The 27006-nt window shown below is 41.6% G+C and overlaps 1 protein-coding gene across 1 annotated transcript in view; it reads right to left on the bottom strand.

Annotated features, from left to right (window-relative positions):
* Window positions 1–27006, bottom strand: part of dnmt1 (DNA (cytosine-5-)-methyltransferase 1) — a 75067-nt gene that overhangs the window by 36266 nt on the left and 11795 nt on the right. The window contains exons 2-12 of the mRNA XM_063035879.1: window positions 24904–24943; window positions 23947–24054; window positions 22590–22830; window positions 22228–22303; window positions 11040–11118; window positions 9272–9312; window positions 8171–8231; window positions 4308–4391; window positions 2763–2875; window positions 2377–2495; window positions 1215–1307 (exon numbers count right to left, since the gene is read on the bottom strand). Coding sequence (XP_062891949.1) covers window positions 1215–1307; window positions 2377–2495; window positions 2763–2875; window positions 4308–4391; window positions 8171–8231; window positions 9272–9312; window positions 11040–11118; window positions 22228–22303; window positions 22590–22830; window positions 23947–24054; window positions 24904–24943 — 1055 coding nt within the window. The remainder of the gene's footprint in view (window positions 1–1214; window positions 1308–2376; window positions 2496–2762; window positions 2876–4307; window positions 4392–8170; window positions 8232–9271; window positions 9313–11039; window positions 11119–22227; window positions 22304–22589; window positions 22831–23946; window positions 24055–24903; window positions 24944–27006) is intronic.

Raw genomic sequence — 27006 nt, 5'->3', positions numbered from 1 at the left:
AAACTGCAACTCACACCAGTTACAACAATGGTTAACAATCAGCCAGGGATTACCATTTTTTATTCCAGTCAGCAGAAACTCTCTACAGACAAGGCAAGGAATCATGTACAACAATTGCCATCACACTAGGACATCTAATACTCTTCAAAGTAGAACATTTAGTGCATGGCTGAAAGTGACCTCTGTAAGACAGTCCAACTTTGAAATGTTTGAGAGGAAAGCAAGCAAGATGGAATCACCAACTCCAAAGAAGAAACAGAACATTTTCTACAAAAACACAGCCAAGCTTTGCTGGCAGCAAATGAAACTACTAACAATTTGACTAAATATACTTCCTCCGGACTGCGATCACTGCAATCCTCAGCCTGTAATTTCCTGCTGGGAGGTGTTCTGCGGTACCCTGAAATTTTGAGAATGCAGGTACAGCTGAGGCAGCTGTTGCTGGCGTGGGTCCAGGACTGGACTGAAGCGATGGGGCCTGGGCTCAAGGGCGGACAATGAGTTAACGTTTGACCGATTTAAGCCTCGAACCAGATTTAAAAGATTAAGATGTTGAGGCAGAGGACAGACTAGCGTTCTGCTCGCTACTCTGGCTCAGCACTCAGCCTGGCTCCTGGACTGGCTGCAGCGCTGAACTGGTTACATGGCTGTAGACTTATTTTACAGGATCTGTGGTTCATGTTCTGTGAATTGTTTCCTTTTTTTTTGATTGTTTGCACAACGTCTTTTTCTTTTTCGCACATTGGATGCATGATTTATTTGTGGTGTGGGGGTTTGTTTTTATGAATTTTACTGTTTCTTTGTTTTACAGCTGACTGCAAGATGAATCTCAAGGTTATATATGGTATACATATTTTAATAATAACTGTACTTTGAAATAAAGATACAGCTAGGATTACAACTAAACCAATCAGCACTTAACTTGTATCATGAATTCTTGCCCTAGCCAACTTCACTGTGGCTCACACTGCCTCACCTGAGCTCACTGAATGGATCCACAACCCTGTCAAACACTTTAATCTGCTGCACAAATAGCCAGACGCAAGTCATAAAACTTGCAGCAGATGCCTGAAGGAAAACACCAAAAAAATCATCTAATCGTTGTTGCAAATTCCTCATCTTTCAAATCTGCTACACAATGATGCACAAATCAAAACTATATGCTTTAGATCAGAACCAAAACTGAAGCATTAATGGCCCTACTGTTTCCTTACCTGTTGTAAACCCAATCAAAGCCTTTTCTCCACCATCAAAACCGGTTATCCACCAGGCATTTATTGGTCCTAGTTTTTTGGCTCTGACTCCACCTATGTAAGAGGGAACAAACAAAAAAAAAGACTAATTTCCCACTGTGCATTATCATACCACACCATGTTTCCATGAATGGAAGCACTCTAATGAACCCAATATTGGTTACACTCCACAAACAGCCAACAGGATAGAGGTAAGCATATGGAAGCAAGTCAAACTTCAAAACCACCAAGGAGATGTTAACCCTAGCATTTCAGTCAGGCATAATGCCTACTCTGATTTTGGAAAATAGTCACCTCGTGAAAAGACAGGAACGGTGTGGTCGCTTCCAATATTTGGTTTCATTTAAAGTGTTATTTAAAAGTCGAAAGAAACACTTCCCAGGAAGTGTACTGCACAACACTTTAGTGGACAGAGTTCTCTCTTTCAGCACTCATCCAAGGCAGGGGTTCCCAACCTTTTTATGCAATGTGCACCTACCATTAACTGAGCAGCCCATGGAACCCAGGTTGGGAACTGCTGCTCCAAAGTATAGTAACTGTAACAGCAACTAAACTATTGTTCTACTAATCCGGAGGACCAGACATGGTCAAAGCTGGATTGTAATTAAAATCCATCTGATTCAACAAATCACATTGGGAAGAAAACTTAAGATTTTGATTAAGATTTTTGCCTGTATCCAACTTCAGACCACAGCAAGGTGATTAACTATTAATGGTCCTCAAAAATGATTAAGTTATAACAAGCTATCATCACTGTCAGAGTGTCTGCACAACAGAAACTCATGTGGCAAAAAGCTCATTACTCAAGAGCTATTAGAACGAAGTTTTAAACCATATCTTACCAATTGCATCAATATACGAAACAAGATAAAAGCCCAGATCAAAGCGAGATAAGGAAATGTACTTCATAGCAACACATTACAGATAAGGAGGAATTCACATTAGAATTTCCCCTTTAAATGACATGGTAGTAACTAAGTAGGCTCATTCTGGAAGTACATTTGCTAACTAATTCAGCATTAAAAGATAAACTTATTCCTTGTATTGGGGCTGAAGTACCTGGAGCAAGTCCATATTGTATAAAGCATCAACGGGTCAGGCATCTGAAAGGGAACTCACTCACCATCCAGGCTAGGGTTATCATCATAGATCGGCTTTACAACACCACTGAAGTACAGCTCCACATTCTTTTCGATCAAGCCAGTATCAAAAGGACACAAGTGGCCTTTCCGATCATAAATACTGAAAAGACAATAGCCATTTAAAAAAAACAATTAACACCTTATTAGAAAGCTGGAATGAAAGTGCAAACGTAAAAAAACTTTTTTTTAATAATATAATTCATTGGTCTTCCTTGTGCTACTGATCTATAAAACAAATATTACTTCATTGTACATGCATTAACTATGCTGCTTCACATTATAAAACAATTTCACCCAAAGTGGTCTGAGGTTACACCACTGGGTGATCTGACAGTTGCATTATATCATCACTATCACCCTTACTGACCTGAAGAAAGTAACTTTATGTTGAGGCAAGTCATCATAACTTTCAAAACCTTCATCGTTTGTTCCTTCAAATAGTGACAAACGCTCATTAGTCAACATCTCGGGCTCTTCCAACTGTTGAATCAATAAGATTTTGCACGGCATTAATTTATTTCCAATTGATGCTGTGGAAACTTACCACCATCCAAACAGTTCAGAGAAACAACCAACTCCAAAGCACTTTTTCAAATACTACATACTAGTGGCCGTGCACAAGAATCGTGTAAGCAGCGGCCTTCTTCAATTCCAAAAGCACTACTTCTGGTTTCTTCCTACTTCTTAACATGTAATAATATATTCCTTGAGCACTTTTAGCACTGCAGTGTTATATAATGTCTGAATCACAGAGGACAAAGGCAGATGACCAAATGTTTTTTTGACCAGTGACATGTATAGAGCAATGACTTAAACGAGGGGAGGTGGGAGGAGCAAAGAGATTTGTAGATAGAATCCCAGGACTAAGAGCCTTAGCAGCCAAGGGCACTATCACCAGTATAGTAATGAAGTTCACTGATAGTCAAGAAGCAATAATCAGGCAAGTTAGTGAGGCATGTGGAAGTTCAGGGCTCTGCCCAAGCAATCTGTGGGGGTCAATGAGCATACAGATCTGTGGGTCATTGCGCAAAACAGAACATGATCAACAGGTTAGAATTCCCCTAAAATTGTGCAGTCACAAGAGATTCATTGGAATAGTCAAGTTTACAGACATCAATGGCATGGAAAGATTATCAATAGATACTGTAGAGTAAAATGAAATGCAAATTGCTCTGCCTCAACCTCACGTATCGCAGAACATCAAACCTCCACTTTACCAGAGATTCAAATCAGCCCTGATATAAGCCAACAGCTTCACAGACTCAAAAGGTCTCAATCCTGTTCTCCACCCCTGCCCCTTATGTATTATCAGCAATAGGTCAGAGATAATGACATTGAACAAAGACAGTTCAAGTACTTCTCTATTGTGTTCAAATAAGGTTATTCACCTCGAACAGATCATTCTCTTTTCAACCATAAATTGGAAATCTTTTCTATCAGAACAAAAAGGCCCTTCTGTAGATGATATCGGAGTCCTAAGAGGGACTTTAACTAACCACTAGCAACCAGCTTAACAGAAATATTTACTGAATGCAAGATAGGCTCATAGCTTCATTTTATTAGACAAGGAGTAATACTGATAGATAGAAATTTCATTACATAAGGAAATGGTCAGGTGTGCATTACTTCCCCACTTAATACTCAGTGAACTTGGACATACTTGAGTTGTAGAAATTTATGCCCAGTTAGTCTATAATACGATAAATCAATTAAACTATGCATCAATGGCTGTCGATTACTAGGATTTCTAACTGGACTCAAACCCCTCTAAGCTACTTTGAGATCTGCTGCAGATTGCTACCCAGTGACTCAACAGAAAACGATTGTATGTGGACATTACACAATGGTCTTTCCAGAGAAGAACATTCCCTTGATATTTGGGGGTCAAATATGACAAATACATATTACTCACTGCATCATCAGGATCCCCCTGGAAGTATTTGAGATCTGCATCATCCAAGAGCTGCTTGCAATCTGTGCACTTGGGAGGTGGTGTCTGCAAAAATAGTGAGTGAGAACATAGAATTAACAGCAGAAGTAATCCCCTCAGCCCCTTGCTGCTGCGTCATTCAAGAAATTCACAGCTAGCCGTTCACCTCAGCATAATTTCACACGCCTCATTTCCATTAACCCAGCAGTGCCTCACTTTACGAAATAGATACACACATTTCTAAAGCAAAATGTCATTATTTGAAATGACTAGGTAAAGCACATTACTGATATTTCAGTACATTTCATTTCTATGCATGGAATGTGGCTTGCTGTTTGTTTTTAACAACAGAAATTGAAGATGCAACCTAATGTGTTAATGACATTAGTGAAACCATTCATAAAGTGAGAGGAAGTACTTCATGCAAAAAATCTATCAATCTACATTTTGTATATATTCCACAAGGTGCTGGTTTTCAAAGGCACCTGGAAAAAGTTGAACATGATAATCCACTACCCGACTATTCAGAAATCCAATGATTCAGTTTATCAGGTAACAGTTCAATTTCCATTCAGCAGGGCCCCATCCCCATTCATTCATGGTTCTGTTGGCCACACTATCTAGAAACTTTTCTGACTGTTTCCTGCATTCCCTTTAAATTTACTGAACTAACTGAAAACTTATCATGTAAAATCTTTAAAATTAAAAATGTATTAGAATATTAATAGAATAACACATCATCTGGAAAAATCAGCTAGCCCATTTAATAGAGATTAATAGAGTTTAATAGATCTTTGTTCCTTAAGGTTGTTATAGCTGGGAGTAGTTGTGAGGACAAGTTTCTGCTACCTATTAAAAGCACCCAGTGACATGTGACTCAATAGCCTCTGACGACCAAGTCCAGCTCCTTGCCTTCACGTGTGGCTTAGCTACTAAGCCCGGTGGGAAAAATCTGGAGCTGGAGTCCCCAAGGACTCCAATGTTGACTGGCAACTCCTGAGACACTGCTGGTACCAACCTGTATTGGTCTCTGCCCTTCCTTTGCATTCATCAGACGCATGGAGAGGGGGAACTTGCTACATGGGCAACATATTGTACTGCCCTGCCTTGCGTATCTAGACAGCTAGGACACAACATCCATGGTTGGCCCTAACTAGAGGAGGCCTAATAAGCTAGGTCTTTGTACACACAGCTACTGTAAATAAACTTGCAAGTACAACAGTTGGAAGACAAAGAGTATGCAGGCCTTTTTCTGCAAGGGGATTTATTTCATGTTTTGATACAGAGGGTAAACCATACTTAAAATGATTGTATTCAAGTCTGGTTGAGACTGAAGGATACATCTGCAATTGTTGATGTGCAGCAAAAGTTCACTTTACTGATTCCTGGAATAGCAGGCTTTCGTTTAGAAGGAGAAGGGCAATCTCAATGAAATTTTCAAAATTCTTCTGGATCTTTTCAAGGTAGATGCAGAGATAATGTGTCTCTTGACTAGGATACAGTCTCAAAAAAATTAGGCTTTATAGCTTCCAAAGGTTCATTGCGTCTTGGTGAAGAGTTTCTTCACTGAGGCAGTGATTCATTGGAAGTTCCTATCTAACGGGTGCCTTGGAGTCGCAAGTAGATAAACAATTGATATTTTTTTTTTTAAAAAAAGGGAATTAAGGTCAATTGGATTTGTACAGAAGAGGCACCGATGTAAAAGATCAACAATGAATGTCATGAGGTGGTGTAGAGCGGAATTCTGCTTCAATTTCCTATACAACCTAAAACTGGCATACTTATTTCAGATTTTCCCATTAACAACTCCTCAGTCCATATCTGTACATTATTTCATGTACAATTCCACGTGCTCTAGTTTAATAAACACCTCTCAAAGACATTACAAAAGTTCAAATATAAGGTATTCTTCTGCTTCCCTATTATCTATCCTGTTAATTACAACCTCATAAAATAGCAGATTTGTTCAAACTTGACTTTCATAAACACAGCTCTCTCAAAACCCTGGGAATCATTAGCTTTGTGTTCTCTAATACTTAAAAAAAAATTCATTCACCTGCACAATCACACCAAACCTGCAGTTCTCTGACAGGCTTTCTATGGTTTCTTCCTCAAGGGCAAAGTTTGCATAGGACACCTCTTTCCTAACCTTGTAATTTCCTTTTCATGTACTTATAAAAGCAATTACATGTTTTTAATATTTCTTGCTATACATTTTCTTTTTTTTCCGTATCAAATATTTTGGTCCTCCTTTGAAATCTGAACTTCTCCCAATTCTCAAGCTTGCAGCTTATTTTAGCAACGGTTAAATATTTTCCTTTGATCTGCTACCATTAACTATCTTGTCTGCCCCAGCTGAACTTTCATGACTGGGGTTTTATGCCTATAAAAATAATAAATATTCAATGTAAATTATAATGTTCCAATGCACCTCAAATGCAATTCATACTTTTCCAGTTTCTTTAGTTTAGATTTAAGACCCTGATTTCAGATTGAATTAGCATTTGAATCCTAAATGCTAAACCCAAATCCACCATCAAATGCATAGCAGACAACAAAAAAAACTTTATTTGAAGACATATTTTCAAAGGCAAAAATTGGTTCTGCTGTGCTGCTGATATTGCAACATGGGTGTGGACATACAAATGTTATTTATTATCTGTAAATAGTTATTGCAGCCCCTCAACACAATAAAACAACTGCATAAAAAGTGCACTAAGTCTGTGGTCCCAAGAATTTCGAAGGTCAAGGAGCAAATTGATTGAAATTTTCAAGATATTAAGGAACTGATGAGGTAAATAATCATTTCACCGTTTGAGTTCAGTTTTTCTACACATTCAAGGTTTTTATTAGGAGCGAAGATAACCCTTCAGGAAGCAAAAAGCTGATTAAAGTTGAAAGATTTTCCCAAAACATGTGACCCTAGGTGATCATTTATTTAAAATCTGTGTTTGTGACCTAATTTCATACACCTACGTTTCCCCAATTCTCTTTTTAAAGGAGGTTGGAGAAATGGTAAGTTTAAGGAACCAGGTCAGAGATCAGAGATAGCCATGATCTTATTGATCAGAAAAACAGGTTTATGAAACTGAACTGTCTCCTGTCTCTATGAAAATATCCAGAAACAATTAGGTTCTTCTGACATAGGACTCATTTCAGATGAAGCATGTGTTTAAATTATTGAGCTTTCCGAGAGATAATGTTGCAGCTATATAGGACCCTGGTCAGACTCCACTTGGAGTACTGTGCTCAGTTCTGGTCGCCTACATGGAAGAATGTGGAAACCATAGAAAGGGTGTAGAGGAGATTCACAAGGATGTTGCCTGGATTGGGGAGCATACTGTATGAGAACAGGTTATGTGAACTCTGCCTTTCCTTCTTGGAGCGACGGAGGATGAGAGGTGACCTGATAGAGTTGTACAAGATGAGAGGCATTGATCATGTGGATAGTCAAAGGCTTTTTCCCAGGGCTGAAATGGCTAGCACGAGAGGGCACAGTTTTAAAGTGCTTGGAAGTAGATACAGAGGAGATGTCAGGTGTACGTTTTTTTTTAAAAACACAGAGAGTGGTGAGTGCGTGGAATGGGGTGCCGACGATGGTGGTGGAGGTGGAAATGATAGGGTCTTTTAAGAGACCCCTGGATAGGTACATGGAACTTAGAAAATTAGAGCACCAAGAGTAGCTCTAGGTAATTTCTAAGGTAAAGACATGGTCAGCACAGCTTTGTGGGCCAAAAGGTTTGTATTGTGCTGTAGGGTTTCTATGTTTACCTTATCCTAAGGTGTAATTACTTGACTGAAAGTCCTTCCCCCCAGGTACTAATCCCATCTTTGATCCTACTCACCTTAGGAGTTTGTTCACTTTTGGGTTTGCAGTCAGAGGTAGCCTCAATCCCACTAAACAGCCTGGAAAATAAATACTTGTTCATGCTCCTGTGATGAGGCAGCATTTCTCACCATCATTAATACAATTTTCATCCCTTTTACAGCAAAGATAAAATATTATTTGAAGATGGGTTACTTCCAACTTAAACCTGCATACTTTTCTTTCTGGATTACAAGAGATCCATGACATCAGGGCAATTACTTTCAAATCCAACTCATTACTTCGCGCTACTCCCTGCCTCAGTATTCTCACCTAAATCATAATCTCCTCACCCTTCTGTCTATTGTTTCTGGAAAATTTTTAGATTTCCAACTACCTGGCTTTAGTTCCTCGGCAATGTTCCCTCAGTTCCACCAAGTAGGTCTTTTCCTTCATCAAAGCATCTTGCTGCTCTATCCCCTGGGTTATCCCTTATGCTTACAATTCCAAAAGGTGATTTCATAATGAGTCTAAAATGGCCCTTCGACAATGCATAAAGTGCACCAAATATCACCATTCTCATATCATCAAAAATACTTACTACCCCTTCTTAGAGGGAAGACCCAGACCTAATCCCTTCTCATCACATTACACACTTCTGCCCGATCCTACTTGAAGTGTGAGTATTTATTCATGTCTCGCTCCCAGCCAGGCCACTTTCTAAACAGCCACGTTAAAACTCACATTGAAACAACTATAGATAATCAGCATTCCAGAGTTATAGCTCACTTCCAGCATTCACTGTTTTTGTTTCCTCCTGGTAGTATTTCCCCCTACTATGCCTCTCCAGAAATAGCTTGTGTTATTCATCTTTACTGTTGTCATTCAAAGCCTACCGTTTAATCTACCACAGAACTTCCCATGTTTTCCCTACACTGCCCGATGCGTTTCTCAAAACCTTAAACATTTCATCCCTAACTTTTTCTAACTCTGATGAATGGTAATCAACATAAAAACTTTAAATTCTGTTTCTCAGGAGATGACTAGCATTTTGTTTCACTTCACAACATGCGACTATAATAAAGTCATTGCTAAATTCTGTATAAACTGATAAAAAAGAAAACAAAAACAAGACACTCACGTTTGTTCTGATTCAACTTTTATTTTCTTTTCCTCTTGCTCCTAAAAATGGAGAACACCCCAAAACAGTAAGACCTTCAACAAGAAATCTTCAGATGAGCACTTTCGTTATTCACATGCAATATACTAAAACTATAGTAACACACACAAAATGCTGAAGGAACTCAGGGAAGTCAGGCAGCATCTATGGAAATGAAGAGAATCGACATTTCAGGCTGACTTCATCAGGACTGGAAAGGAAGAGGGAAGAAGCTAGAATGAAAGGTGGGGCAGGGGAAGGAGTACAAGCTAGCATGAGATAGGTGAAACTATGTGGGGGGGGAAGGTAGGTTGGTGAGGAGGAGGGAAGGAAACAAAGTGAGAAGTTGATAGATGATAGATGGAAAAGGTAAAGGACCAAGGAACAAGGAATTTGATAGGAGAGGAGAGTGCACCATCTGAGAAGGGGAAGAAGGAAGGGCACCAGAGGGAGGTGACAGGCAGGCGAGGAGGAGGCAGAAATTACCAGAAAATAGAGAAATCGATGACATCAGGTTGGAGGTTAACCAGACGAATTATGAGGTGTTGCTCCCTAACCTGACAGTGGCCTCATCTTGGCAATAGAGATCATGGACTGACATATCAGAATAAGAATGGGCAGTTGAATTAAAATGGTCAGCCACTGGGAAATCCTGCTTGTTGCTGATAGGGTGACAAAACTGGTAATTCTGATTACAAAAAGATGAAATGTAATCTCATCTAGAATTACCAGGCAAATAGGACAACACTTTAATGGAAATTCTTTAAAGCACATGACTAGCTTGTTGAATCACTGCAGGAAAGTTAGTTTTTCATGTAAAGGGGACAGAAGTGACTTGATGAAATATTGAACAATATGCTGCAGTGTCCTCTTTATCAAACTTATTTAGCCTTGATTGTCAGCACTCTCAATTTAAAATAAGTCTACCTAGACTAACACTAGCTAAATCTACAAATTTTCCAAATGGATGATGTGGCACTAGACATTGTATTAAAATCTTTTTATATCAAATATGTACTTCTTTCAGCACCTTCTAAATTCCATGGCAATAGACATACTTGTGCGACAGATTAGATATGGCACAGTTATTTTCCATGGTAGGGGAGTCCAGGTCAAGAGGGCACGATTTCAGGATTGAAGGACATCTCAGTTCTAAATGGATGTGGAGATATTACTTTAGTCAGAGAGTGGTAAATCTGTGGAATTTATTGCCACGAGTGGCTGTGGAGGCCAAGTCACTGGGTGTATTTAAGGCTGAGATAGATAGGTTCTTGATTAGCCAGGGCATCAAAGGGTATGGGGAGAAGGCAGGGGAGAGAGGATGATTAGATGAATTGAGTCAGCCCATGACTGAATGGCGGAGCAGACTCGATGGGCCGAGTGGCCTGCTTCTTATGGTCTTATACCCTACATTCCCTAATAGCAAAGGAATAGTATTAATGGAACAGTTGGTGTAACATTCAAAAGGCCTTTGAAATCAGCACCAAGCAGTTTTGAATCATGTCTATATGCAGTCAGTAGCCATGGTTCAACTGTTAACTGTGCTCAGTGACTGATCATCTCCCATAACAACTAGCAATCACTTTGATGGGTGCGATTTTCCTCTGACATCCCCAGCATTCAGCACTTTTCAGTGTAACGCTACAACATGGATTGCCAGCAAGAGTCAACGGGCAACTAAAAGGAATAAGGAAAAGCAAGGAAAATGAAAACTCTACATTGTTTCACTTGTGAAACTTAATACCATTACCTGCTCATTATCACATTCTTCTGCAGCAGTATTTTTTGATTCAACTTCATTTAGGTCCTCTGATTTGCGTTTGTTTGCTCTGGAACAAAACAATATCAAAAACTCATGCTTAGAACATCTCCCATTTATGCAGTCCATTTGGTACATTGGCTAATGGAATATAGTTTTGCAGGTTTGAGTTTAACTGGCATTACACCGAGTGTCTTGCAAAGATATTTCAGCAGGACATGGGCCTGGAGTTGTATATATCACATCAGGCTAGGATATTAACTTTCCTGAAGGGCACTGGGTAACAAGATTGCTTTAAAAATAAACTGGTAGCTTCATAGACACCAGTATTAATGCTAGCTTTGTGAAATTTCAGATTCTCATTAAAATGATTTAAATATTTCCCACCTGTAGTGTTAAATTTATGATTTAGCTTACTAGCCCAGTAACAAGAGCCATCTCAGGAGCAATTAATTCATCCTGTTGCCCCTTAATAGGAACCCCTGTAACTTTAAATATGCCAAAATCAGATTTTTCCCTTAAAGATCAAATAGAACTAAATGTAATCACATTTTTCTAACACCGACACTTTCCAGCATAGCATGGTACTCTTGAAGGTTTCCATGCACAACATCAAGTATTCTCACAGCAGCACTATACTTATTCCAATTCTTGTACAGATAACAGACTGGCATTCCTAAAATTGGATAGCTCAGAATCAGAATCAGGTTTATTATCGCCAGTACATGTCGTGAAATTTGTTAACTTAGCAGCTGCAGTCCAATGTAACACATAATCTAGCAGAGAAAGAAAAAAATAAACAAGTAAATCAATTACATATATTGAATAGATTTTTTAAAAAGTACAAAAACTGAAATACTGTATACGTTTAAAAAAGTGAGGTCGTGTCCAAAGATTCAATGCCCATTTAGGAATTGGATGGCAGAGGGGAAGAAGCTGTTCCTGAATCGCTGAGTGTGTGCCTTCAGGCTTCTGTACCTCCTTCCTGATGGCAACAGTGAGAAAAGGGCATGCCCTGGGTGCTGGAGGTCCTTAATAATAGATGCTGCCTTTCTGAGACACCACTCCCTAAAGATGTCCTGGGTACTTTGTAGGCTAGTACCCAAGATGGAGCTGATTAGGTTTACAACTTCCTGCAGCTTCTTTCGGTCCTGTGCAATAGCCCCTCCATACCAGCGATGCAGCCTGTCAGAATGCTCTCCACAGTACATCTATAGAAGTTTTTCAGTGTATTTGTTGACATGCCAAATCTCTTCAAACTCCTAAGTATAGCCGCTGCCTCGCCTTCTTTATAACTACATCGATATGTTGGGACCAGGTTAGATCCTCAAAACTGCTCACTCTCTCCACTTCTGATACCTCTATGAAGATTGGTATGTGTTCCTTCATCTTACCCTTCCTGAAGTCCACAATCAGCTCTTTCGTCTTACTGACGTTGAGTGCCAGATTGTTGCTGTGACACCACTCCACTAGTCGTCATACAGTACTCCTGTACGCCCTCTCGTCACCCCCTGAGATTCTACCAACAATGGTTGTATCATCAGCAAATTTACTAGCCACACAGTCATGTGTACATAAAGAGCAGAGCAGTGGGATAAGCACACATCCCTGAGGTGTGCCAATGTTGATCGTCAGCAAGGAGGATATGTTATCACCAATCCACACAGATTGTGGTCTTCTGGTTAGGAGGTCGAGGATCCAATTGCAGAGGGATGTACAGAGGCCCAGGTTCTGCAATTTCTCAATCAGGATTGTGGGAATGATAGTATTAAATGCTGAGCTAGAGTCGATGAACAGCAACAGTAGGTGTTCGTGTTGTCCAGGTGGTCTAAAGCCCTGTGGAAAGCCACTGAGATTGTGTCTGCCATTGACCTGTTGTGGCGATAGGCAAAGTGCAATGGGTCCAGGTCCTTGCTGAGGCAGGAGTTCAGTCCAGTCATGACCAACCTCTCAAAGCATTTCATCACTGTCGATGTGAGTGCTACCGGGCCATAGTCATTAAGGCAGCTCACATTATTCTTCTTAGGCACTGATATAGTTGTTGCCTTTTTGAAGCAAGTGGGAACTTCTGCCCCTAGCAGTGAGAGGTTGAAAATGTCCTTGAATACTCCTGCTAGTTGGTTGGCACAGGTTTTCAGAGCCTTACCAGGTACTCCATCGGGACCTTCCACCTTGCAAGGGTTCACTCCTTTTTAAAAACAGCCTGACATTGGCCTCTGAGACAGAGATCAAGGTGACTTGGTCTCATAAGTTATTATTACCGTCGCAAACAATCACTTATCAATAGTGATTGAAAGCCAGTTTTTACTTGACTCATTTTGGGGCAATTCAGATATTATGATTGTTTAGCAGAGAAGACACTTTGTACAAGTTAATAAAACACTTTGGAAGGTGCATCAACATTTGTACTCTACGATTAACTAAAACTAGGTTAACAATCACAATGATACCTACACATTCATATTTGTCAATTGGCACCCACATTTTACTATTAATCTGTCCTCCCACTCCCCTCAACCTACGGACTCTTGCATTTACAACCAAATGCAATATATCAGTACACCATGCACAAGACCCCCTTTGCAAAAGCCACATCTTTCACAGAAACACAGAAAACCTACAGCATAATACAGGCTCTTCGACCCACAAAGCTGTGCTGAGAATGTCCTTACCTTAGAAATTACCCAAGTTTACCCAAAGCCTTCTATTTTTCTGAGCTTGTCCACAAGACCCTATTATATTGGCCTCCATCACTGTCGTCAGCAGCCCATTCCACGCACTCATCACTCTCTACGTAAAAAACTTACCCGACATCTCCTCTGGACCTACTTCCAAGCACCTTAAAACTGTGCCCTCTCATGCTAGCCATTTCAGCCCTGGGAAAAAGCCTCTGACTATCCACACGATCAATGCCTCTCATCATTTTATACACCTCTATCAGGTCACCTCTCATCCTCCACCGCTCCAAGGAAAAAAGGCGGAGTTCACTCAACCTATTCTCATAACGCATGCTCCCCAATCCAGGCAACATCTTTGTAAATCTCATCTGCACCCTTTCTATGGTTTCCACATCCTTCCTATAGTGAGGCGACCAGAACTAAGCACAGTACACCAAGTGGGGAATGACCAGGGTCCTATATAGCTGCAACATTACCTCTCGGCTCCTAAATTCAATTCCACGATTGATGAAGGCCAATGCACCGTATGCTTTTTTTTTTGTGTGTGCCTGCGTGCGTGCGTGCATCCATGATGATGGATTTTTCATGGCTTTTTCCAAGGTGGGGGGGGGGGTGGGGGGGGAGGCAGGCAGACACACACACACACACACGCGCAAGCACACACACAGTGGGGCGCGCCACTCCTCACTCACACACACACACAGTGGGGCGCGCCACTCCTCACACACACACACACACACACACACACACACACACACGCACACACACAGACACACACACACGCACACAGACACACACACACACACACACACACACACACACACACACGCACACAGTGGGGCGCGCCACTCCTCACACACACACAGTGGGGCGCGCCACTCCTCACACACACAGACACACACACATACACGCACACACACACACACACACACACACACACAGTGGGGCGCGCCACTCCTCACACACACACACACACACACAGATACACACACACACACACACACACAGTGGGGCGCGCCACTCCTCACACACACAGACACACACACATACGCACACACACACACACACACACACAGTGGGGCGCGCCACTCCTCTCACACACACACAGTGGGGAGCGCCACTCCTCACACACACACACACACACAGACACACACACACTCACACACACACACACACACACACACACACACAGTGGGGAGCGCCACTCCTCACACACACTCACACACACACACACACACACACACACACACAGTGGGGCGCGCCACTCCTCTCACACACACACAGTGGGGCGCGCCACTCCTCACACACACACACACACACACACACACACACACACAGTGGGGCGCGCCACTCCTCTCACACACACACAGTGGGGCGCGCCACTCCTCTCACACACACACAGTGGGGCGCGCCACTCCTCTCACACACACACAGTGGGGCGCGCCACTCCTCTCACACACACACACACAGTTGAGGAAAGCCAATGCACCATATGCCTTCTTAACCACACAGTCAACCTGCGCAGCATCTTTGAGTGTCCTATGGACTCGGACCCCATGATCCCTCTGATCCTCCACACTGCCAAGAGTCTTACCATTAATACTATATATTCCGTCGTCATATTTGGCCTACCAAAATGAACCACCTCACACTTATATGGGTTGAACTCCATCTGCCATTTCTCAGCCTAGTTTTGCATCTTATCAATGTCCCGCTGTAACCTCTGACAGCCCTCCACACTATCCACAACACCCCTAACCTTTGTGTCATCAGAAAATTTTCTAACCCATCCCTTCACTTCCTCATCCAGGTCATTTATAAAAATCACGAACAGTAGGAGTCCCAGAACAGATCCCTGAGGCACACCTCTGGTCACCGACCTCCATGCAGAATATGACTGATCTACAACCACTCTTTGCCTTCTGTGGGCAAGCCAGTTCTAGATCCACAAAGCAATGTCCCCTTGGATCCCATGCCTCCTTACTTTCCCAATAAGCCTTGCATGGGGTACCTTGTCAAATGCCTTGTTGAAATCCATATACACTACATCTACTGCTCTACCTTCATCAATGTGTTTAGTCACATCATCAAAAAATTCAATCTGCCTTTTACAAAGCAATGCTGACTATTCCTAATCATATTACACCTCTCCAAATGTTCATAACTCCTGCCTCTCAGGATCTTCTCAATCAACTTACCAACCACTGAAGTAAGACTCACTGGTCTATAATTTTCTGGACTAACTCTACTTCCTTTTTTTGAATAATGGAACAACATCTGCAACCATCCAATCCTCTGGAACCTCTCTCGTCCCCATTGATCATGCAAAGATCATCGCCAGAGGCTCAGCAATCTCCTCCCTCGCCTCCCACAGTGGCCTGGGGTACATCTCGTCCGGTGCCAGTGACTTATCCAACTTGATGCTTTCCAAAAGCTCCAGCACATCCTCTTTCTTAATATCTACATGCTTAAGCTTTTCAGTCTGCTGTAAGTCATCCCTACAATCGCCAAGATCTTTTTCCGTAGTGAATACTGAAGCACAGTACCCATTAAGTACCTCTGCTATCTCCTCCAGTTCCATACACACTCTTCCACTGTCACACTTGATTGGTCCTATTCTCTTACATCTTATCCTCTTGCTCTGCACATACTCATAGAAGGCCTACGGGTTTTCCTTAATCCTGTCCGCCAAGGCCTTCTCATGGCCCCTTCTGGCTCTCCTAATTTCTCTCTTAAGCTCCTTCCTGCTAGCCTTATAATCTTCCAGATCTCTATCATTACCTGGTTTTTTGTACCTTCCGTAAGCTCTTTTCTTTTTGACTAGATTTACAACAGCCTTTGTACACCAGAGTTCCTGTACCCTACCATCCTTTCCATCTCATTGGAATGTACCTATGCAGAACTCCACACAAATATCCCCTGAACATTTTCACATTTCTGCCATACAGTTCCCTGAGAACATCTGTTCCCAATTTATGCTTCCAAATTCTTGCCTGATAGCCTCATATTTCCCCTTATTCCAATTAAACACTTTCCTAACTTGTCTGTTCCTATCCCTCTCCAACGCTATGGTAAAGGAGATAGAATTGTGATCATTATCTCCAAAATGCTCTCCCACTGAGAGATCTGACAGCTGACCAGGTTCATTTCCCAATACCAGATCAAGTACAGCCTCTCCTCTTGTAGGCTTATCTACATATTGTGTCAAGAAACCTTCCTGAACACACCTAACAAACTCCACCCATCTAAACCCCTTGCTCTCAGGACATGCCAATCGATACCTGGGAAATTAAAATCTCCCATCACAACAACCTTATTATTACACCTTTCCAGAATCTATCTCCCTATCTGCTCCTCAATGTCCCTGTTACTGTTGGGCAGTCTATGAAAAACACTCAGTAGAGTTATTGATCCCTTCCTGTTCCTAGCTTCCACCCACAGAGACTCAGTAGACAACCCCTCCATGTCTTCCTCCTCTTCTGCAGCTGTGACACTATCTCTGATCAACAGTGCCACGCCCCCACCTCTTTTGCCTCCCTCCCTGTCCTTTCTGAAACATCTAAAGCTTGACACTTGAAGTAACTATTCCTGCCCCTGAGCCATCCAAGTCTCTGGAATGGCCACAACATCATAGCTCCAAGTGCTGATCCACGCTCCAGCCTATGTCACTTTGTTCCTAATACTCCTTGCATTAAAATAAGAGACATCTTGAACATCAGTCTGAGTGCGTCCCTTCTCTATCACCTGTCTATCCTCCCTCTCACACTGTCTCCAAGCTTAACCGCCTCTTCCTCCATCTCTTCAGTTTGGTTCCCACCCTCCCAGAGATTCATAGCAAAAGCTGCCAATGATTACAAAATAATAAATTGATTAGATAATTGCAGACAAGTAAAACCCAGTCAGCAAATCTCTTCAGCTTTACTCTTTCCTTGTGTTACCTATTAGATCACAAGATATAGGGGCAGATGTAGGCCGTTCAGACCATTGAGTCTGCTCTGCCATTCAATCATGGGCTGATCCACTTCATCCAGTCATCCCCACTCCCCGGCCTTCTCCTCATGCCCTGGCTATTCAAGAACCTATCTATCTCTGCCTTAAATGCACCCAATGACTTGGCTTCTACAGCTGCTCGTGGCAACAAATTCCACAGATTTACCACCCTCTGACTATAGTAATTTCTCCACATCTCTATTCTAAATGGACGTCCTTCAATCCTGAAGTCGTACCCTCTTGTCCTAGACTCCCCTACCATGGGAAATAACTTTGCCATATCTAATCTGTTTGGGCCCCTTATCATTTGGAATGTTTCTATGAGAATCCCCCCTCATTCTCCTGAACTCCAGGGAATACAGCCCAAGAGCTGCCAGATGTTCCTCATACAGTAACCCTTTCATTCCTGGAATCATTCTCGTGAACCTTCTCCAATGTCAGTATATCCTTTCTAAAATAAGGAGCCCAAAACTGCACACAATACTCCAAGTGTGGTCTCAGGAGTACCTTACAGAGCCTCAACATCACATCGCTGCACTTATATTCTATACCTCTAGAAATGAATGCCAACATTGCATTTGCCTTCTTCACAATCGACTCAACCTGGAGGTTAACCTCCAGGGTATCCTGCACAAGGATTCCCAAGTCCTTTTGCACCTCTGCATTTTGAATTCTGTCCCCACCTAAGTAATAGCCAGTCTGTTTATTTCTTCAACCAAAGTGCACAACCATACACTTTCCAACATTGTATATCATTTGCCACTTCTTTGTCCATTCCCCTAAACTATCTAAGTCTCTCTGCAGGCTCTCTGTTTCCTCAACACTACCCGCTCCTCCATCTATTTTTGTATTAATTGGCAAAATTTAGACACAAATCCATTAATCCCATAGTCCAAATCATTGACATACATCATAAAAAGCAGAGGTCCCAATACCGATCCCTGTGGAACTCCACTGGTAACCAGCAGCCAGCCAGAATAGGATCCCTTTATTCCCACCTTCTGTTTTCTACCAATCAGCCAATGCTCCACGCATGCTAGTAACTCCCCTGTGGTTCCATGGGCTTTTATCTTGCTAAGCAGCCTCATGTGCAGCACCTTGTCAAAGGCCTTCTGGAAATCCAAGTACAGCATATCTATTGTATCTTAGTCTACCCTGCTTGCAATTTCCTCAAAAAATTGCAGGAGGTTAGTCAGGCAGGATTTTCTTTTCAGGAAACCACGCTGGCTTTGTCCCATCTTGCCATGTGCCTTCAGGTATTCCGTAATCTCATCCCTAACAATGGATTCCAACAACTTCCCAACCACTGATGTCAGGCTAACAGGTCTATAGTTTCCTTTCTGCTGTCCACAACCCTTCTTAAATAGCAGTTGTCCAGTCTACCAGTACAATGCCAGAATCTATCGATTCTTGAAAGGTCATTGTTAATGCCTCCGCAATCTCTCCAGGTACTTCCTTCAGAACCTGAAGGTGCTGAATCAGGTCCAGGAGATTTATCCACCCTCAGACCATTAAGCTTCTTGAGCACCTTCTCAGTCGTAATTTTCACTGCACATACTTCACTTCCCTGACACTCTTGAATGTCCCGGTATATTGCAGATGTCTTCCACTGTGAAGACTGATGCAAAATACGCATTCAATTCCTCTACTATCTCTGCATCTCTCATTACAATATCGTCATTTTCTACCCTCGACTCTCTTTTACCCTTTATATACTTGAAAGAGCTTTTAGTATCTTCTTTGATATTAGTCACCAGCTTCCTTTCATAATTCATCTTTTCCTTCCTAATGACCTTAGTTTCCTTCTGCAAGTTTTTAAAAGTTTCCCAATCCTCTATCTTCCCTTCTCGTTCTGGCTTAGTTTCATGCCCTCTCTTTTGCTTCGACTCTGACTTCACTTGTCAGCCACGGTAGTCCTTCTTCCCTTTGAAAATGTCTTCTTATTTGGAATATATCTGTCTTGCACTTCCCTCATTTTTCGCAGAAACTCCAGCCACTGCTGCTCTGCTGTCCTTCCTGCTAGTGTCCCTTTCCAGTCAATCTTGGCCAGTTCCCCTCTCATGCCATTGTAATTTCCTTTATTCCACTGAAATACCGACACATTGGAATTTAGTCTCTCCTTCTCAAATTTCAAAGTGAACTTGATCATATTGTAGAAACATAGAAAATAGGTGCAGGAGTAGGCCATTCGGCCCTTCGAGCCTGCACCGCCATTTATTATGATCATGGCTGATCATCCAACTCAGAACCCAGCCTTCCCTCCATACCCCCTGACCCCTGTAGCCACAAGGGCCATATCTAACTTCCTTTTAAACATAGCTAATGAACTGGCCTCAACAGTTTGCTGTGGCAGAGAATTCCACAGATTCACCACTCTCTGTGTGAAGAAGTTTTTCCTAACCTCGGTCCTAAAAGGCTTCCCCTCTATCCTCAAACTGTGACCCCTCGTTCTAGACCTCCCCAACATCGGGAACAATCTTCCCGCATCTAGCCTGTCCAATCCCTTTAGGATCTTATACGTTTCAATCAGATCCCCCCTCAATCTTCTAAATTCCAACGAGTACAAGCCCAGTTCATCCAGTCTTTCTTCATATGAAAGACCTGCCATCCCAGGAATCAATCTGGTGAACCTTCTTTGTACTCCCTCTATGGCAAAGATGTCTTTCCTCAGATTAGGGGACCAAAACTGCACACAATACTCCAGGTGTGGTCTCACCAAGGCCTTGTACAACTGCAGTAGTACCTCCCTGCTCCTGTACTCGAATCCTCTCGCTATAAATGCCAGCATACCGTTCGCCTTTTTCACCGCCTGCTGTACCTGCATGCCCACTTTCAATGACTGGTGTATAATGACACCCAGGTCTCGTTGCACCTCCCCTTTTCCTAATCGGCCACCATTCAGATAATAATCTGTTTTCCTATTTTTGCCACCAAAGTGGATAACTTCACATTTATCCACATTAAATTGCATCTGCCATGAGTTTGCCCACTCACCCAACCTATCCAAGTCACCCTGCATCCTCTTAGCATCCTCCTCACTGCTAACACTGCCACCCAGCTTTGTGTCATCCGCAAACTTGGAGATGCTGCATTTAATTCCCTCATCCAAGTCATTAATATATATTGTAAACAACTGGGGTCCCAGCACTGAGCCTTGCGGTACCCCACCAGTCACCGCCTGCCATTCTGAAAAGGTCCCGTTTATTCCCACTCTTTGCTTCCTGTCTGCTAACCAATTCTCCACCCACACCAATACCTTACCCCCAATACCGTGTGCTTTAAGTTTGCACACTAATCTCCTGTGTGGGACCTTGTCAAAAGCCTTTTGAAAATCCAAATATACCACATCCACTGGTTCTCCCCTATCCACTCTACTAGTTACATCCTCAAAAAATTCTATGAGATTCGTCAGACATGATTTTCCTTTCACAAATCCATGCTGACTTTGTCCAATCATTTCACCGCTTTCCAAATGTGCTGTTATCATGATCATTGTGATCACTGTTCCCTAAGGGTTCCTTAACCATAAGCTCTCTTATCACCTCCAGATCATTGCACAACACCCAATTCAGCACAGCTGATCCCCTAGTGGGCTCAACAAAAAGCTGTTCTAAAAAGCCATCCTTCAGACATTCTACAAGTTCTCTCGAGGTCCAGTACTGGCCTGGTTTTCCCAATCCACTTTGTTAAAATCCCCAACGATTACCATGACATTGCCCTTCTGACATGCCTTTCCTATCTTCTGCTGTAATTGTAATCCACAACCCAGTTGCTGATTGGAGGCCTGTATATAACTGCCATTAGAGTCCTTTTACCCTTGCCATTTCTGAACTCAACCTATAGAGACTCTACACTTTCCGATCCTATGTCATCCCTTTTTAATGATTTAATATTATTCCTTATACGCAAGGCCACACAACCCCCTCTGCCTACTAACCTATCTTTCCAATACAGCGTATATCCTAGGACATTCCACTCCCAATGGCAGCCATCCTTTAGCCAAGTTTCAGAGATGGCCACAACGTCATACTTGCCAATCTGTAGCTGAGTTTCAAGATCATTCATTTTACTTCTTATGCTGTGTGCATTCAAATACAACACTCTCAGTCCAGTATTTGTTGCTTTCTGTTTTAAGTGCACCACGTCTCTATTGCACTGTAACTCATCCCACTGGCTATGATTATGCCTCATCTCCTGCCTCTCCTTTCTATCATCTCTGTTGCATGCTATCTTTGATTTATTTCTGTTTTCCCCTTCCTCAACCCTATCACTCCGGTTCCCATCCCCCTACCAAATTAGTTTAAACCCTCCCTAACAACTCTAGTAAACCTGCCTGCTAGGATACTGGACCCCTTTGGGTTCAAGTGTAACCCGTCCTTTTTGTACAGGTTGTACCTCCCCCAGAAGATGCCCCAATGATCCAGGAACCTGAAGCCCTGACCCCTACACGTCTCTCAGCCACGCATTAATATGCCTGTGATTGATCAACCAGGAAGAGATAGAACACTCACACTTTAGCAAACATGGATATAATTGTAGCTTGTTGCTTTGCTGAGTTCCTAGTGATCCTTGGACTTCCCGATAATCCTAGAATAGACCATACAGAAATTGTTAAATTCAAAAACAGCAAGATCTGGAGAAATTGCAAACGATGGAAGCTGGTAAGCCCATTGAAATTTTGGCATAAAAAGATAGACAGAAGGACATCTAAACTGGAATTATTTTAATATGGAAAATCCAGCACAAGGTCCCACAAATAGGTTTTTGGAAGACTCATGAAGTATTCGACACCCACAGCAACAGAAAATGAACCATCACCCAGTACAAAGAGGCAACACAAAAAACCAGCACAGGTTAGTGAACTCAAACTTACGTTTGTTGTCTCCATTGGATTTACTCAGTCGCTTTCCACGACCCTTTGCTGCAGGAAAAACCACTGCATCTGTTTCCATATTGCTCTCCTCTTGGCCATTTGGCTCATCAGGAGCACCGTTATCACTGTCCTTGGCTCCATTTTCTGTGCAACCATTTGAATTAATACCAAGCTCGGAATCTCCATTCCCCATCGAAAGCTCTTGGCTGAGCAATGCTTTCACTTTGGCTAGATAACCCTCCTGGGAAGAAAAATAATTTGCATCAGGGTAAATCTGTCATGTAAGCAGAAAGCAATGATAGATTACTTCTAATTAAGTGAGATGAACAAGTCCAAATGTCAACCCAACTCAGACTACTTTATTTTTATTGAGATACAGCGTAGAATAGGCCCTTCAAGCCACGCTGCCCAGCAACCCCCAATTTAATCATGGGTCAGCTTACAATGAACAATTAACCTACCAACCAGTATGCCTTTGAACTGTGGGAGGAAACCAGAGCACCCAGTGGAAACCCATGTGGTCACAGGTAGAACATACAAGCCCCTTGCAGGCAGTGGTGGGAATTGAACCTGGGTAGCCTGTACTGTAAAGTGTTCTACTAAACACTATGCTAAAAAAGACCCTAAGCCTCATTGTCAAGTGCAAACCTATCATCTACTGTAATTATCTCACCACAGCTCACAAATGTGTGACCTTTCTCTGAAAAAAAAACACAAGCAAATGGGACCACCACTTGCAGATTCCCTTACCTCACACAGAATAATGACGTGGTAGTGTAATGTCATTCCTTCAAAAACTCAGAACTCACTAGCTAACAGCATATAACCATATAACAATTACAGCACGGAAATAGGCCATCTCGGCCTTTCTAGTCCGTGCCGAACTCTTACTCTCACCTAGTCCCACCAACATCTTGGAAGTATCTTCAGTACACGTGTTTAATGATTCAAGATGATGGCTCAACTACCACCATCTCAAATGGTATTTAGGAATTGATAATGCTCTTGCCAGTAATGCACTCAGACCCTTAATCTTGGAGAAACAAAGTGTGGTATCACAATCAGCAATCGTGTACACTTACATTTCCTATTGCTGAGGACAAGGAATCACTTTTTGCAAGAACAGCAGGTGAAGAGGCTCACCTAGACAATAAACTGACAGGTTCCACAGTCTGAAATCACCCAATTCCAATATTTCTTGGGTTACTAAACCTGCAAGCTATATGTTAAGGCCACATATCAAATTGTGGGTCAAGGGTAGCATGCTTCCCTGCGCATCCAGCCCCCGACATACAATTCTAAAAGACAAGACACGCTCTCCATGACCTTATTTAACCCGAATTCTTTACCAACTTACTTCAGAGAGCTCTTCTTTTTGAAATTTTGTTTCCAGCTCACTGAGGTCATCTTGTGCACCTGATTGTAAGAAGCCATGCAGCAAACTCAGCTTTTCTTTCACACACTCCTGAAAGAGAATTATTATTTTTTTTAAATTTTGTGCTTTGATGACCATTAAAACATGGAAATAAAAACATTACAAAGGAGGAAACAGAATAAAGCAAGAAATAAAAAAACAAATAAACTCTTCTCAGCCATCCAGTCAGGTACAGGTATCGATTTTAACCGATGTTTAAAATCATCCCTGATGAAGACGGCAGAGTTTGTCATCGTAACTATGCACTAGGGAAATTCTAGGCAGTCTCGAGAGTAGATTACATAATCGGCACAACATTGTGGGCCAAAGGGCCTGTAATGTGCTGTAAATTTCTACGTTCTATATGTTCTATGTAACATCGGTTAAAATCGATACCTGTACCTGGCTGGAAGTCCAAGAGTTTATGTGTCATAAAGGTCAGGAAAGTACAAGATCCTTTTTTCAAAAAAAGAAATCTTTACGTTTTTTGCACCAAAAACTTGAAACAGATTTGATTTACTAATACTTCTTAAATAATGTAATCAATTTAATACAGAACTGTAACAGCAAAGTAAGACACCCCAAGAATGCAAAAACAATGCATTTCCCTTCAGAAAAGAGGTCAAAAGGTACCAAAGAGCGAAACAGCATGGTGGCAAGCTCATACTGTAAAGAGAAAGAACTCAATACTTAAAATTCTGAGGTAATAATAATTTGCAGAAGCCGATAGAGGTCCTGCAATACCATAAAATGTAACTGATTGATCACTCTCATCACAGGCAACCAGTATTCAAATTTTATCCATTTGCTCAAATTTTGATTGGTGGATTACTACTGATACGGATCTTTTAAAACCATTAAAATACAGATTAGAAGACAATACTTAATATTTCAACATACCTTCTCTGTGAGGCCAACTTTATCCTCAAGTGCTTGAAGCCTGAAAAAAAAGGGTCGACGATCAAAGAACATCAGACATATAAAGTAACTGTACCCTCAACATTTAGCAGGATTACTCTCCAATCTTGCCAATCACAGATTTACACCATATTACATAATACACTGAAGGATCTAATGTAGTTTCAGAGGGAACAAGAAAGGTGTTAAAACTTGGACAAGCCATTTAAGCACAACTCTATATTTCCCCCCCCCCACCCTTTCTTGTTACACAGTTCATTGTCCCTAGAAATTTGTTATAATCTATGTAATTTTCAAACTGTCTTTGTAACTAGACCCTAGCAAATAGAAACAGCTCCAAAATGGGAAGCAACTGCAGTGCACGTACATTACATATTTTCAAAAAATATTCAGGTGCAAGAACTTACAGTGAAAACAACGGCTTGGAATGAAGAAAAGAATGAATCATTCAGTGCCGAGTCTCTTCCCATTCAATAGGTCATGGATATTTCAAACATGCTATTGCCCAATCCCTTTTACAAAAAAAATAAAACATGTCTAAGATTTAAAAGTTTCTAGGGAGCCAGGTAGGGAATTGAAGAAACATCACCCAGTTTCACCAATGATTGGTAAGGCTCTAATTGAGCTTATAATCTGAATTCCCAATCCAGAAGGAATGTTTATCTTATATCCAAGTGTTTATTTTTCAAGTATCCCAATCATCAGATTACAAATCAAATGGGAGATGGCTTGAACAGCACGTATTGTAACAATTTTCCATCACAACCACATCACATGATAGCATGATAGTGGGAAATTCATTTGTTGAGTAATTCCCATACTCAGCAACAAGTGATGCAAAATAAAAGAGAAATGCTGATAATAGCTAGTGGATCCAGCTATCTAGAGAGAACAAGAGCTTGCAGATCAATGACTTTCCATCAGAACTAGAAAATAACATTAGAAGTCAAATTTACTTCAATTATAGAACAAAGGAAATATCTGTGAAAGGGCAGATCAGCTAAATGGAAGTGGTAAAGATTTCCTTATCACATGTGGGGCCGCTAAGAGTAACTAAAGATATGACAATTACCGTAGGTTTAGAAATCCAAATGAAAGAAATAAAAAGCCTGGAACCACCACAAAACTATTCAGTTGCTGGAAATCTGGAATGAAAATGCTGGAACTACTCAGTGGGCTGGATAGCAGGGAAAAGGATTCATAGAGCAATATTCAAAGGATTCAAAGTACATTTATTATCTATGTATGCAGTATACCACCCTGAGATTCATCTTCCCCACAGTCACGAAACAAAGAAAATCATGGAAACTATTCAAAGAAAAAAAAAATCAAGTCTCCTCTTCTGTGCAAACAACAACTAGAAAGAACAATAACGAGTGAAAACACAGAATATATGTATTTTTAAAAAACTTAAGAGTCCTTATTCAGGAGGTGACATGACAGGTTGGCAAGGCTTTTATTAGAACTGGCCTGTTCTTAACACTAAATGGAAAGGCTAGAAATCCAAATTAAATTCAAAGTCATTATCTGAGCCATAACATACCTAATCGGAAGATGTTATAAGGGCCTCTTACACTATTCCAATGAAGCACAATGTGGGATGAAGAATTAGATTAGATTAGATTCAACTTTATTGTCATTGTGCCGAGTACAGATACAAAGCCAATGAAATGCAGTTAGCATCGAACCAAAAATGCAAATAGTGTTATTTACAAAATAACTGCTAATAAAAAGTGCTACAGCACACAAATATAAGAGTACTCAGACAGTACAATATGGATGCAATACTGCTTAGCACTGTGATGTGAGGTTCAGCAGGGTCACAGCCTCAGGGAAGAAGCTCTTCCTGTGCCTGCTGGTGCGGGAGCAGAGGCTCCTATAGCGCCTACAGGATGGGAGGAGAGTAAGAAGTCCATGGTTAGGGTGAGATGCATCCTTGATAATGCTTTTCGCCCTGCCCAGGTGGCATTTATGGTAGATGTTCTCAGTGGTGGGCAATTGGATGCCAATAATCCACTGGAAAGTTTTCATCACACGCTGGAGTGCTTTGCGGTCCGATACGGGACAATTGCTATACCACACTGA

Source organism: Mobula hypostoma, chromosome 29, assembly GCF_963921235.1.
Source record: "Mobula hypostoma chromosome 29, sMobHyp1.1, whole genome shotgun sequence".
Classification (NCBI taxonomy): Eukaryota; Metazoa; Chordata; class Chondrichthyes; order Myliobatiformes; family Myliobatidae; genus Mobula; species Mobula hypostoma.
The sequence above is the reverse complement of the archived record's forward strand: the minus strand, read 5'-3'. Positions and strand labels throughout refer to the sequence as shown.